General features: G+C 38.3%; 2 protein-coding genes across 4 annotated transcripts in view; one reads left to right on the top strand and one right to left on the bottom strand.

Moving 5' to 3' along the window:
* si:ch211-51h4.2 (uncharacterized) overlaps positions 1-1,244 on the top strand; it is a 163,924-nt gene extending 162,680 nt beyond the window's left edge. Inside the window, exon 18 of the mRNA XM_052101126.1 lies at positions 385-1,244. Coding sequence (XP_051957086.1) covers positions 385-547 — 163 coding nt within the window. The 3' untranslated portion in view covers positions 548-1,244. The remainder of the gene's footprint in view (positions 1-384) is intronic.
* Positions 1,245-2,269: 1,025 nt separating this feature from the next.
* tbl1xr1a (TBL1X/Y related 1a) overlaps positions 2,270-14,801 on the bottom strand; it is a 90,811-nt gene continuing 78,279 nt past the window's right edge. For all 3 annotated transcript variants that reach the window (XM_052101444.1, XM_052101445.1, XM_052101446.1), the window contains 14 exons: positions 12,299-12,401; positions 11,568-11,713; positions 10,085-10,304; positions 8,833-8,965; positions 8,549-8,690; positions 8,380-8,443; positions 8,187-8,284; positions 7,350-7,410; positions 7,108-7,229; positions 6,935-7,009; positions 6,634-6,761; positions 6,011-6,176; positions 4,654-4,755; positions 2,270-4,545 (listed from right to left, as the gene is read on the bottom strand). In XM_052101444.1, the coding sequence (XP_051957404.1) occupies positions 4,519-4,545; positions 4,654-4,755; positions 6,011-6,176; positions 6,634-6,761; positions 6,935-7,009; positions 7,108-7,229; positions 7,350-7,410; positions 8,187-8,284; positions 8,380-8,443; positions 8,549-8,690; positions 8,833-8,965; positions 10,085-10,304; positions 11,568-11,713; positions 12,299-12,356 (1,542 nt within the window). In that variant the 5' untranslated portion in view covers positions 12,357-12,401 and the 3' untranslated portion in view covers positions 2,270-4,518. The remainder of the gene's footprint in view (positions 4,546-4,653; positions 4,756-6,010; positions 6,177-6,633; positions 6,762-6,934; positions 7,010-7,107; positions 7,230-7,349; positions 7,411-8,186; positions 8,285-8,379; positions 8,444-8,548; positions 8,691-8,832; positions 8,966-10,084; positions 10,305-11,567; positions 11,714-12,298; positions 12,402-14,801) is intronic.

Here is a 14,801-nt window from a genome sequence, read left to right as displayed (position 1 = left end):
GAAAATATTTGCTTACGGAGAAGAAATGCATCAACTCATCAAAAGTTTTTAACTGAAACTTAAGTTATTTAATATTATTTGCTTTTTGAAATGTTGTATAAAATTAAGCAGCAAAATTGTGTAATATAGTAACTATTCCTTTCAGAGAATAGATCAATCTTTTTCTAGCTTTAAGCATGAACCTTGTCAAATGTGGTTAGATTTATGCTTAAAACGAGAGAAAAAATAGACAATGAGATAAGAAAAATACTTTCCTTTGGTGAATCCATTCTAAAGTGACTACTTTTACTACTGTAAAGTGTATTCTGCACACACAGAGAATGATAATTTAAAGTATTCATTCCTGAATTCTAAGGCAGTTGCCAATTTCCTTCCTGTTTCCAGACATCTGACAGTGCCTTTAGCAGCGAGTGAGAGACTATTCAGGCTCCACTGGCTGCTGCCCATCTACTTCCTGTTTGCCGTGGCTTATGACATTTTCCAGAGTTTTCTGGAGATCACAGAGAACATGTCTCACATCCTTCATGCCAATTCTTCTCTCCTGTGAGAAACACAAAAGACCTTTCTGACTGGATATCAGTTGCTGCTGAGATCCCTCAGGAACGGACAGTTATCACCACACACTGTGCCAATGACCCAACCCAAACACAGATGATGTCTCCACAACTCCAGAGGATAGCACGTCTATATCAGGCACTGATCATAGGATAAGCCCAAGGCAATCCTGACCTGAAACTTAATTTAAAAAAAAAAAGTACTGCACCAGTTGTGGAATTTGAGCGGAGCACACTATTGTTTCTTTTCGCTGTTGACACTCCACACATGATTTGTAGATGTTCTTCAAGCAAAATGGCCCCTCTTTCATGCATGCCAAGAATGTTTCATATAACCTCTTTCATTTAAATCTAGTAAATCACATATGCCCTCAAGAGTTAGAGAAACATTCCGATCATTATTTTGATTGAATCAACAATACAGTGATTAAATCTGATGCCGCACCATCAAACCATAGGAATGGTTCCAGAAGTGCTGCTACTTTTAAATAAGAGACATCTTGAAAAATCATGTGCTATTATTGTAGTCCAGTATATCATGTGCTTTAATAAGCAGGCTGGACAGCTTTGACAAGGAATACATTACATGTTCTTTATAGTAGAAATATTTAAATCACTCAACTACAGATTATTTATTCACCTGCAAATCATTTAAAATTGTATTTATTGACATTATAATAAAATAAAAGATTAAAGCTATCTTGTACTCGTAAACTAGTAAATGATTTAGTACATGTTATTTTTTCAGATTCCTTTTGTAAGTCAACATTTAATCAAAATTGACACAAATTATTTTTTATATATACACTTTCCTGGTCTTATTGTGCACGTTTCACACATACACATTATTCCAAAGAAAAACTTGTATTTTCTACATTCATTTCGCATTCATTTAATGCCAGTTTACGTTAACGTAATAGAGGTTCTATCGGGAAGACACGCAGGCTTGAGTGAAGTTTGAGATGCCATTTATTTGATAGATGTAAAACGGGAGGTGATGTCTCTCTCTTTGGCGTAGGCCCCGTCCGGCAGTCCGAGGGAGTTGTTCCCGGAACGGTCATGTCCTGCCGGAGATAGGAGGCAGGGGTGAGGAGCCTACCCCCCTGCGGGACAGGGCTCAACTGGTAGTGGTGGGGAGGTGGAGGTTGCAGTGTTAGCACACTGAAACAGCAATGTGATAGATTGTGAGCGGACTTATAAAGCATTGGCTTACGTGCGATTGGCTAGGAGTTACCCAGCTAATGATGTAATGATGTGCATCTGCTGGTCTTCCTGCTAGAACTACGCTCCACTTCCATTTACAGCAAACATAGAAAATACAGTCAGACTTGAAAAAGAAGCATTACCATTGGGCTCTCGAGGGTAAACTGGACCTTCAGAGCCCAGTCCAAAAGCCTCCTAAAAAGTGGGTGAGGGTGGCGTTTCAGGAGTGCAGTAGTCCTCCACAATCAACTGCACACTTGCCTCCAGGTCTGGATTCTTTCTAGTACAGGACACACACTTTTCACAATCCAAATCAATTGTGTACAATCAAGTCCCATCCTACTTTAGTTTTTTCCTTAAATATAAAGTTTCACTCGGAAATGTCACCTTATGGAATAAAATGGGTTGTGTTTGCTGCTTTATGGTGCATTTAATGACTCTGAAGATTATTTGAAGCCTCATAATTATTGAGCCCTATATAATCAAACAAATCAAGACAGTAAAAACAACAATAATATCAAAATATACTTTATTTTGAACTCCAGATCTGATTAAAATGACAACAGATCAATGCAATGCAAGGGGGGAATTTTGCAACCAAAAACGTTAGACTGGGGAAACAAAGAGCAAGTGCGGGGACATCCGAGAACACATCGGACTCAGAGTGAGCAAAACTTAGGTCTTAGCTTTACACCCTCCAACCGATATAGAATAAATTGTTTGGGTTTCTTTTTTTTTTTCTTTTTTCCTTATTTAGTTCCTTTTTTTTTTCTTCTTTTGTTTTTTTAGCTACAAAGAAATAAGAATTACAAAAGTTTGAAAAGAGTACAAAAAGTCCAGGGGACACAAACGAAGTAAGAATAATGATTAGAAATGACACCGTGCGGAAAGAGTGATAATTGCGGGCAGGCAGACACAGGGCCGAATACAGAGAAGAGGACAGAGGAGGACTGAAATACCTTCTGTATTCAGACTGCAATAAATAGTGTTCAGATGTATTTATTTATTTTTTGAATCGACTTAAAAGAAGTCAGTTGTATACAGATCTCAAAATACTACACCTGGTATAAAACGCAAGGTTAAATGTCACATGATGTCCTAAAAATAACTTGAGTAAAGAAATTTAGAGAGAGCGAACAAGCCTCATTTGTGCACTTTTGGAGCATGTGACTAATTCTGTTTCCTCATTGTTTGAGTCATCAAAAAGCTTAATTGATGTCTTCACACTGAGAAAACCAAAAGCACAGTAATATGGACAAAGGACTACTCAGAAAGAGGACCATTTTAAATGTCAAGGAGGTTTTGAAAGGTGTCCTTTCTAGTACTGCTGTCCTGATGCATGTGAGGTAAATGAACATTAGCACATCTCATTACATGGTAGAACGATCATATGACCAGATGTTACATCACATGGTGTGCCAAAAATCCAGAAATGACATTTTTTTAATTAGTTTTGAGATTGATGAAAACTTCACAGCGCGGGAAAGCATTCTTGTCATCGGCTTTTTGAGTAATGTAACTTAGATGTTTGTTGAATGTCCCGCACAACACAGACTCACTTAAAGCATCAGACTTTCCAATGAAGTTCTCAAGATCATACGAAAAACCTTCCTGGTTAACGGAGAAGCGAGTTTTGTTTTTTGACACAGGTGATAACAAAAGGCAAACTAGTTACAAAAGCAGAAACAAAACCACTTCTAATAACCTGTAAGTAAAAATTCCAAATATTAAAAAAGTATAATTCTTGATTTGCACACAAATATAACCGATACAACAAAAGAGAAACCCACCGCTGTAGTCAAACAGGATAAAGAATGCAAATGTGTGAAAAGCCAATCAGCTGATGGTTCATTTAGAAATAATGCAAACCTACATCTACATGCATGTCATGCATGTTCCTGGGTCACAGTTAGGCCACATGTCTTGATCTGAGAACTAGATTTTAGAACTGTTTAGCATTTACATTTAATTTGAACTAATAAGGGAAACATCTAACAACTAGATACAGTAGTATGAGAGAACGGATGAATTTGATTGTGTGCGCTTGTCTTCATTTTCTGGTTTATTCCGTACAATGTACCTCTCTTTTGGGGTACAACAGGGTGGGGGTGGTGGAAACTCAAATGACTGCAGTAAGATAACAGTACCACCATAGCATCAAAAACTAAAACTGAAGAACAAGAAAAAGATACGTGATTTTTTTTTTCATGTCCCCACACTGTTTGAAATCACACAATGCTCAAAGTCTCAAAAGACTGTAAATAAGTGTACTTGTGTAAAATGAAGCAAAACAAAGAGTGCTGGAATCATGCAGATATGACTTCAAATAAAAGAGCTAAAGTGTGAGATAGAGAGGGGTTGGGGGAGAAAACAAAGAAAAAGTTGATATGTCTACACATTGAAACGGAACTACGAACAAAGATTAAAATCCTTTCGTTCATTTATTTTGATGAGATTGGTTTTGAAGAACAAATAGTAAAATATCTTCCAAATTTGGTAAATATACCAGTCCTTCTGTCTTTCTTCTTCCTCTGTTTTATTGTTTTTTTTATTCACCTGTGTCACTTACAAAAGTCATTTTGAATGTCTCTGGTTGGAATCATATCCTCTCTGCTCGGTGTGGTGCATCACGGTGCTTGTTTTTGTATGTCTGTAGTTGCTGGCCATGGTTCACTAGGGACTGTAGCAGTTTGAGGGTCAGGGACAGTCATTTTGGCTATGTACACATTCATAGTCGGTCCATGGCTTCCAGCAAGCAGTGCTATTTCCGCAGATCTAATACACAAACCTACAAAAAAAGAATACGATTCTTAACACTTCAGCAATCAAGACAATGAGCACTGAAACATATAAATATATTTATGTCCACTCAAGTGATATAAATCTGCAAACTTACAGAGCCGTCCGATGCACTTGCTCCTACTTTGTCTCCTGCTGCATTCCAGCAAACTTCAAAAATGCCCCCTGTTCCCCTGTAGCTATGGACTAAAGCACCAGTCTGTGGAAATGACACCAACATAAAGGGTTTATTGGGGGCTTTAGACAAGAAATATCAAGAAGAGAGCAAGTGAATAATGTAAACACAGGTGGTCAAAGGAGATGCACATGCGTCAATGAGGTTGTCTTGCTGAACCACTTGTGAAGGAATAGTTCACCCATAAATTAAAATTCTCTTATTGTTTACACACTCTCATGCCATCCCAGATGTGCATTACTTACTTTCTTCCGCTGAACACAAATTAGATTTTTAGAAGAATGTGTCAGCTCTGTTTATATGCAAGTGAATTTTTAAAATATCTTTGATGCTCCAAAAGCACATAAAGGCAGCATAAAAGTAATCCATAAGTTTAATCCATGTCTTCTGAACTGATATAATAAGTGTAGGTGAGAAACAGATCAATATTCAAATAATTATTTTTACTATCAATCTCCACTTTCACTTCCAAATACTTATTTTTTTGCAGATTCGCACTTCGTGCATATCGTCACTAATGGGGAGGGAGGAGAATTTACAGTAAAAAAAGACTTAAATATTGATCTGTTACTCACTCACACCTTTCATATCGCTTCTGAAGACATGGATTTATCTACTGGAGCCTTATGGATTATTTTTATGCTGCCTTTATGTGCTTTTTGGTGCTTCAAAGTTCTAGTACTAGAACTTGCATTGTATGGCTAACAGAGCTGACATTTTCTTCTAAAAATCTTCATCATTCACATCTGGGATGGCATGAGGGTGAGTAAATGATGAGAGAACTTTCATTTTTGCACGAACTCTCTCTTTAAAGGTGGAGTAAGCGATTCATGAGAAAGACTTCAGTGCTCCTTCAGAAGCCCCCCCACCCCCCGAAGGCAACGCATGTGCAGACACACTAACAACTGGGCTAGCTGACCAAAAGACAAATAACCACAACTGCCCCGTTGCTGGTTGGCTGGAATAGTGTTGTGTGGATCAGTCCGATCCACTTTGTTTATTTTCCCATTTACAGAGCCAGGGCTGTGTACAAACACCAGATTTTATTTCAGCGCACACATAGAACGGACAGCTAGCGTACCGTGAAGAGATATTCAAGTTTACTGGATTAAAATGTCTTACTCCACCTTTAATACGATGTGCAAACAAACACTGCTGCGCTATTGGTCCAAAAAATGAAGAATTTTCAAAGATGGATACTGTGCTTTTTTACTGTGGCTTTGTATAAACAGCCAACCAAATATAGCATTTCTTCTATGACAAGGCAGACCAGTCTTACTTGTGTGTTCCAGATATGGACACACTTGTCGAAAGAACCGCTGGCTAGATGGCGTCCGTCAGGGCTGAAGGCCACGCTGTACACGGGCTCCTGGTGTTTGGTTAGTGTGTGGATGCAGATGCCTCGATCTACGTCCCATAGCCGAACAGTGGAATCAAAGGAAGCACTAGAGGTGTAGAAGTACAAGATCAGATTTTGTAGCTTGTGGATTTATTTAAAAGTATGCACATTTATTAAATTTAAGAATACAATTAGTGAAGACTGAAATGGCTTTATCTTGTATTTGAAAAAATGCCATGCATATTATATTACTTAAATTATCCACTGAGAAAGCTGTAGGTAGATTTCAGAACTGACACAAGGGGGAGTGCTAACACTTCTGTTAATATGGCAAGTGGACATCAGCTAAAGAACTCAAAATGACCAAATATTGGTTTATTGTTCACCCTGGATGATATATCAGTCTATTACAGTCACAATAGTGAACAGTCAATAGTAGCTGTCTTTCAACATTCACATAAGCAATGAGACATTCATAAAACAATGCTTTATGTAAGCAACTAAAGCACTTGTTGATTATGACATGGTGGGGTATTGCGTAGTGTTCATGGATGGTACTCTACCTAGCCAGCATTAGATTGGCATTGGGGTTGTTGGTTCCTGGACCTGTGGGGCTCCATTTGATAGTGTAAATTTCTTTGCTGTGAGCTTGCAAATCATGAACACAAGTGTCCTGTTTCATACTCCAGATCTAGTACATTTGAAGAAATAATAGTTTAGACCACCACAACAATATTTTGCATTTCCTAAAATGTGTGTCATGGGCTTACACTGCTCTTGGTTCTGCAAAACGAAAGATTTGTACTTGTATACCATGTAGCCAGCATGGATGCAACCCACTAACAGATAACACATGTCTTTTACCTTCAGAGTCATATCATCAGAACACGATGCCAGCAGGTTGCCAGTCGGATCCCATTTGATTGCATTAACTTCATTCTGAAAACAAAAAACACAATAAGGTTAGAAGTTCATCTCTTTGGCAGACTTGAGTTGTAGGAAACAGCAGGAAGGTGGGATGAGCAGACAGTTCTTACTGTGTGTCCTTGGAATGTCTTAATGGGTCGGTCCTGTCCCAGTTTGCACACATGGATGCACATGTCAGTGCTACAGGAAGCAAATGTGTTGTTGCTCTGCCAGTCCACGTCCAGAGCAGGTGCTGTAGTCAAAAAGAAAACATGATTTACTCAAGTGTCTTATGCAGTGCATAATTTCATAATAGTGAATTGGTCACAATATCAGTGTAATGTCTAAAGTATGAAGTGGAATGTGTGTTAACCTGAATGAAACGGGAACTGCTGTTTGGCTTCTCCTGTGTGTGCATCCCAAATGATTGTTGTCTGTAAAATAGAACAGTGACAGAAAAGTACAATTAAAGGTGAAGTGTGCCATTTCTACATTTACATTTATGCATTTGGCAGACGCTTTTATCCAAAGCGACTTACAGTGCACTTATTACAGGGACAACCCCAACGGAGCAACCTGGAGTTAAGTGCCTTGCTCAAGGACACAATGGTGGTGGCTGTGGGGATCGAACCAGCGACCTTCTGATTACCATATTACCAGTTATGTGCTTTAGACCACTACACCACCACCACTCCATTTCTGCATCACAAATTGGGTTGTTTGCCCAGGGTGTTCTAGGTGGTTGCCAGGGCATTGCTAGGTGGTTGCTATGATGTTCTGGGTGGTTGCTTACTGGTCCAAATATCTTGATGATATTCTAGCCCCTAGATAAGTGTGGGATCTCTTTTCAATGCAAGTCTATGTGATTTTTCATCTGTTTATTCGTCCACCAGGCAAATATCTTAATCTTGAAAAATAACACACCTCTCCTCATAAGCCACACGATTTGAGGGCATCATTCATATCCGTAGCACAAAAGATTGCCCTACCCCAAACTCACACCACTGGTTGGGCCAGAACTTGACAGAGCAAGGCTTTGATATTGACACATAGTTAGTGTTTACACACTTCCGGAAATTAACTACAAATGTACAAGTCATCATTGCACATTAAAGTGGGACAGGAGAGTATTTAAACAGAAAAAATTACTTCACCTTTAACTGGGATTAATAACAATACAAACTTGAATAGCTTAGCTTTAGTTCCTCACCTTATCAACACCAGCACTGAGGATAAAATTTCCTTTTTTGTTCCATTTTAATGCAAATATTGGACCTTTATGTTGACCCAGAGTACTGGCCAGATTACCTGTAAAAAAAAAAAAAAAAAAAACACTTATCAGATTGTTGAAATGACAAAGTGAGAAAAGCATGTTACAGAAGGTAAACAACTTGTTTACTTACCATCTTTAGTCCATATTCTTGCAAAGCCATCATAAGAGCCTGTGGCTAACAGTGTGCCTTCACTCTAAAACACATTAATTAAACAAGAAAAAAAGGAAATTTCAGTCTTGCATAATCCATAGAGATGGATTATGTAGAACAGGATAAGTGTTGCCGGAGCAGAACTCACATTCCAGTCTAATGATGTGACGTCTTTGTTGCTGGGCACGTCTTGGCCGCCTTCCCGTATGCAGTGCCTCAGAACGAGCTGTGTGGAGCTACTACTGCTGTTCTCACTAAGATTCCAGATACGTGCTGTTGAGTCCCCAGACCTGCAGAAAGTCAAACAGAGAGAATTAAATAAAACTATTTGACACCATCTATTATTTTCCTTTTGTGTCGTCATCACTCAGCATGAAAAAGGAAGAGCAAAAGAGAAGAGCCAGAGGGGTGAGTGGCCAGTATTCAACTGACCCAGAGGCGAGCAGGTCACTGACGGGGTTCCAGGCGCAGATGAAGACCTCGGACTCGTGACCTCTCAGCACCATGGCTTTATTTTGAGGGATCTCCACATCTACATCCACCTCCATCATGTCTGCATGGTTATCTGAACAAACAGAGGGCCATGAGGACATAACCAAGCAGACAGCACATGATATCCATTATTGAGAGGCTGGATGCTATGGCTTTTTGATTTAAAGCCATTTTCAGTTCAGCTGCTGCCTCAATATCATGATGAAAATTAAGGGCACTTAATCTTAAATCCAAACCTAGAGTATGAACTTTCAAATACACAAAATAGCATGCAATGGCAGTTTCAGTCACTAGCCTTGATATGCAAAAAAAAAAACTAAACATTTAAAAAGGAATTTTCTGGGTTCAGTACAAGTTAAGCTAAATCGACAGCATTTGTTGTATAATATTGATTACCACAAAAATAATTTTGACATTTTTGGCCCCACTTTTCTTTAAAAAAAAAGAAAAAGCAGAAACCTGGGATACAGTGAGAAGTGAATAGGGGCCAATTTTTGAATGTTAAATGACTCTATAAATTACTAAGTATAGTCAAAATATTAACTAAATGCATGTTAACATGTTTTTAGTGTGATAAAATTGCTATAGCCAATTTTACATCATCGTTACCACGTAATGTCAACAAACCCTTTTTGTCAAAAGTAACTTTAAAGGTCAAATAACACACAATTTGAACAGAAGAATTAATGTAAGTGTTTGTATAAAATTAGAAGCTTCACATTTCTGCCTTTAAACACTCCAAAAATTGGCCCCATTCACTTTTGTAAGTGCTTCACTGTAACCTCCATTGTTTCCTTTTATAAAGAAAAGGAGGGATGAGCTGAAATTATTTTTGTGGTAATCAACATTATGCAACAAATGCTGTCAATTGATCTTACCTTGCACTGAACCAGGAATATTCCTTTAATCTAGAGTGCAAACTTGAGCCTAAACTTAATCCTGAGTCAAAAAATATAAAATAAACACTCAAACACACACATAGACATGCATTTGATTTAAAGCCTCAATATCATATTGAAAAATCAAAGAACTTCATTCCGAGTCTAAACATACTGTTGCGTGAAATACACATTTAAATGTCACATTATTAGGTGACGATGACAAATGTTATCAACAACAACAAAAACGTTGCAAACCCTTCTAGACTCGTTAGGTACGACATTAAAATAAAAGTTACGTATTCTAGACTCACTAGGTAAGGCGTGAGCACCGTTCTCTTCTCCGTTTGCTGTGTTCTCTCCGTTTTTGGCGTTACCCTGCATGTTGGCGCTGGTTGAAGAGGGTGCTGCGGCGGCCTGCTGCTGGGCCAGTTTGTCTCGGTATGCCTGTTGCCGCGTCTGTACGACATCGGGCATCACCGCATCGATCAATGATAGAGACTCAATTGGCCGCCCATCGAACAGCGTACCGTCCTGTAGACAGGAATCAATGTATTAGCCATGCACTTCTCATCTAATGTTAACAATGTCTATAAATCATAAATTATATAATTTAGGCCAGTGTTTTTCAACTAACTATGCTTCAGAACCAGTGTTAGGTGTATTCCAATAACAAAGTAATTAGTTACTGTAATAAAATTACTTAAGTAGTGCAATGCATTACATTTTAAATGCTTGTAATCAGATTACATTTATTCACTTTCAATTAATTTAATTACTTTGAAATACATTGTAGCATTATGCTTATTTCTAACATAATATTTAGGTACAATACATGTATTATGGCCATGTAACGTGTCATTGTGAAGGAGAAATGTGAGATGCTGAATGTATGACAATGAACAAGGAAGAAATATATACATTATATTGAATTTGAAAGGAAAAGTGTTTTATAAAGTAACTTTAAAGTTATTAGTAATGTGAATACTTTTTAATGAAGTAATTATTAAATTAATCGGATTACAATTTTAGAAAACAATTAGTAATTTGTATTGGATTACTATTTAAGTAACTTACCAAACACTGTTCAGAACCCAGATTTTTCATTGAGCATCAAGGTATTTTACAAAAGTAAACAAAAATGTCCCTAAAGGCAAATATTGAAATGCATATGCCAAATAATATGCATAATTTTTAACATGTCTCATTTAGATGGTTTCATGCTCTCAGTAGCCAGTTCACATTGTGGTTGGCACAAGCCATGTTTTTCCTAGTTGCAAGTGAATCCATACTTAATGCAGTCTAGGTCGTCTTTTCATTTACCTTGCATTGGTTTTTTTCTGGGTTGTGAAGGATGAGGTTCATGGTCATGTTGTCATGTCATGCAAAATGCCCATCTTGCCATCTGCCTATTATGGCAAGCTTCTACCAAGTGACAAAGTTGATAAGCCTATTTTTTTTTACTATTCTACCTATGAACATTTATATGGTAACTAGCATTTTGTTAGTTGTATCTATCATTGTTTTTCCACTGTCACCCTCAACCTTATAATAACAGACCTGACATTTATTTTTAGGTCATGACTCACTAGTAGTGATTTAGAGCACTAATTTCTGATGCTTTCTGCAAGATTTTTGTTAGGATTAAAAGCAATTGCAGTATCTGCACTTCTTGTTTCATAAAGGACAGTTATAGACCAATAATAATGACTGTAAATAATAATGTTGTTAATTATCAAAGCTTTTTCGATGCACTGGATCAATACAGGTTGCTTGCAATCAGTCTCATTCTCTCACCTCATTGATGCTGACTTCAGCCTCCACGTACTGCAGGCCTTTCTGGATAATAGAGATCAGTGCAGCAGGGGGCACTAGGGCGCCATTGATGTTGGACTGGCTGATGTGGCTCTCAATGCCGAATGTGAAGGCTGAGTGGGAAAACCCTGCCAGAGGGAAAGATAAACATCTTAGTGTGATGCTTGCTGGGATAAACTTTCTCTCTAGTTTGCGGCTACAGAGAGGGTTTCATGTGTGCTCCCATAAACAACACCCTGAGTGTGAATGCTCATAATGCGGAGTACAGTTACAGCCCAAAAACCACAGATTAAGACTGTAGAAGAAATGGACAGGACTGTGGTATGTTATATAATTGTGTAGTTGTGACTGTTTTCATATACAAGATTTAAAGGGATAGTTCGGCCAAAAATGAGAATTCTGTCATCATTACTTCATCTCATGATGCTCCGAACCTGTATGACTTTCTTTCTTCAAAGTGTGATGTTAAGCAGAATGTTCAGGACTGACAGCCTCAGTCCCCATTCACTTTCTCCTTACAATGAAAGTGAATTGTTACAGCGGCTGTAAGTCCCTAGAATTCTGCCTAATCTTTCCTTTAATGCACCCCTGATGAAAGTCATATAAATTTGGAACACCATGAGAGTGAGAAAATTATGACAGAATTCTCATTTTTGGTTGAACAATTCCTTTAAGGAGCTGTTTTGAGGCCTTTTTTGGTGAGAAGCACCTACCTGACTCCTGCAGGTATCTATACACCAGGAAGTTGACCTCATCACTGCTAATACTCATCTTCACACTTGCTTACACCATGAGGTCAGCAAACAGGACACAAGCCTAAGAAAATAATGATATCAGAAAGTTGTCTCACAGTATGATTCTATAAAATGAGAATAGAAGAGCTGATAATGCAAGGCTTTCTGGCATCAACTCAAGGGACTTTGGAGAGTCATCTGGTGTACAAAAGGCCTCTTTCACAGTGCAGGAACCTGAGTGTGTTCTGCTGCCAGAGGTTACCAAGGGCTTCACTGCCCTACATGGCTGAATAACAAGTTGTAGTACCCAACGTGGCCATCACCCTGTGGTGGCAATGTTGCATCAAAACTCCAGAGCAGGCGAATGCATCTGCCACTGAAAATGTTTACACGAGGGATACTACAAAATACTTCTGTGTACTATGTCTGACACTCAAGATTTATTAAGACTCTGGCTTTGAGGATCTGCCAAAACATCAGTTTACTCTTACAGATGTGTTTATTTATTAGCACAAAAATGTATTTAAAACTGACCTGGATTTGACACTTCTTGAGATATTGCAAGGATAGATTGTTTACAAAAGGTGCTATCCCTTTCTAACATAATATAGTGATCCAAAGAACACAATGTATTTAGTCCAATGACTTCTGAATATATTTGCTTGCTTACATTCTAGGTTTGCTTTTTCGAATAACATTTCACGGATGCTATTCCTCCAGAAAACATCAGAGCATCAGAGAGCAGAAATATATTTTCAGTTCCACGTCGAAACACTGCTTAACCACTATCTGGCTAATTCTGAAAAGTGACCCATTTCCTAGCAGCCTTAAACAGCTTTGGTGTCAACCATTCCAGATCACATCCTCATTCATGTAGTGAAGTGAGCTGGAAAATTTTCCCCCATTGCAAAAAAGAAAAAAGAATGCTCGCCGCTTGCTATCACAGGATGTGGTTTGTTTGCAAGAGGGACGGTTTTCAAGTCCTCCTTGGATTCTTGATCAGACCGCCAGAGATATTCACTTCTGTTTCATGGTCGTTTTTGAGCTTCATGAGGTTTTGGTCTATTTCTAGAATGAGCTGTTATAGTGATGTAACACCTATCTATCTCCTTACCTCACTACTTAAAGTTCTGCGCTACTAGTGGCACCAAACGGAATTACAAAAATAGAGTATGTTTGCCAACACCTCTTAGACTCATCATGCCTTTTTGCACTCTCAGATTCCCAATGAACAAATAGGCCATGCTAATTAAAAGTTGATAAACATTTAACGTCATAATGAACAAGACCACTACAACATATACACACCAGACAGAACACGTGGTAGAGGAATTCAGCCGTTCAATATCATCGCCAGATTGAACGGCAGCTGGGTGTGCGGGGGATCCAGCACATGAGGTAGGATGGTTCTTTTGGTAACTATTAAGCACAATGACAGTTCCATTTCTGACTATTATGGTGCCCTAGGTGAGATTGCTGTTGTTTACGGGGGTGAGGCGGTGGTGTATTAGCGACTTGCATGGCGATCTCGTTATTGGTGCTCCCAATTGCCAGAGCGATCTCATCATTGGTGGTGTGTGTGTTTGTGTCCTCCACCTTGTAAATGCAATGCCAACGTTCACTTTACATTTACTCTGTTTTCTGTCCTTTAGCAAGTCTTCAAATTTTGGATTTAACACCTGTAAGCCAAGCTAAATTTATTTTCCTGTGTGCATGTGTGCCATGGTTGTTCATATTCCCAATACCAAACAGCTAGTTCTAGCAGTCACTTCCAAAACTTATGCTATAGGTAGAGCAAGAAAGGGATGTGTGGAGCTGATCGTGCAGCTAAACGTCAATGATTTGATAGTCCCTCATTGTTTATAATTTTGCTGAAATTAAACCCAGGAATGGCTTACTTATAGTTGTCACTGAAAAATCAACTGGGATAATAGAACATATTTTGACATTAAAAAAGTTGCATACTTCACCTTTAAAAGGTGCACTTAGTAATTTCTTTGATTTTTTATTTTTTTTTCGAAATCAGCCTTTAAATGGACCCTTTTCACAGACTGTGACAACGTATGCCCACCTTATTTAGCAGTGTGAATCTATAAAACTTTATACATTTTTAATTTAGTGTAAATTTATAACATTTTACCTTGTGTTTTATTTGCCTAGCGTTAGTTAAAAATAGTTACCACTGCTGCGATGAAGTTTCTAATATATCTAAGGGCGTCACTGGGACTGAACGATTAACCAAAATAAAATCGAATTCGCAATACGACCCAGTGCGATTTTCAACCCGCAAGGGCTGTGATTTATTTAAATAAATAGTCTCAAGTCAACACGCTGCCCGCTATGCTGCACCTATGTGCATGGCTGTTTTGTCTGTAGTGTGTAATGCTTTTTTAAATGCAAGTAAATGGGATCACTGTATTCTACCTGTGGTTTCAGTGTGGTTCTGTGCTCATATATCTGGTGCCCTGAGTGACAGATGTGC

This window comes from Xyrauchen texanus, chromosome 32, assembly GCF_025860055.1.
Source record: "Xyrauchen texanus isolate HMW12.3.18 chromosome 32, RBS_HiC_50CHRs, whole genome shotgun sequence".
NCBI lineage: Eukaryota > Metazoa > Chordata > Actinopteri > Cypriniformes > Catostomidae > Xyrauchen > Xyrauchen texanus.
Note: the sequence above shows the minus strand (reverse complement) of the source record. Positions and strands in the feature narration are given on the sequence as shown.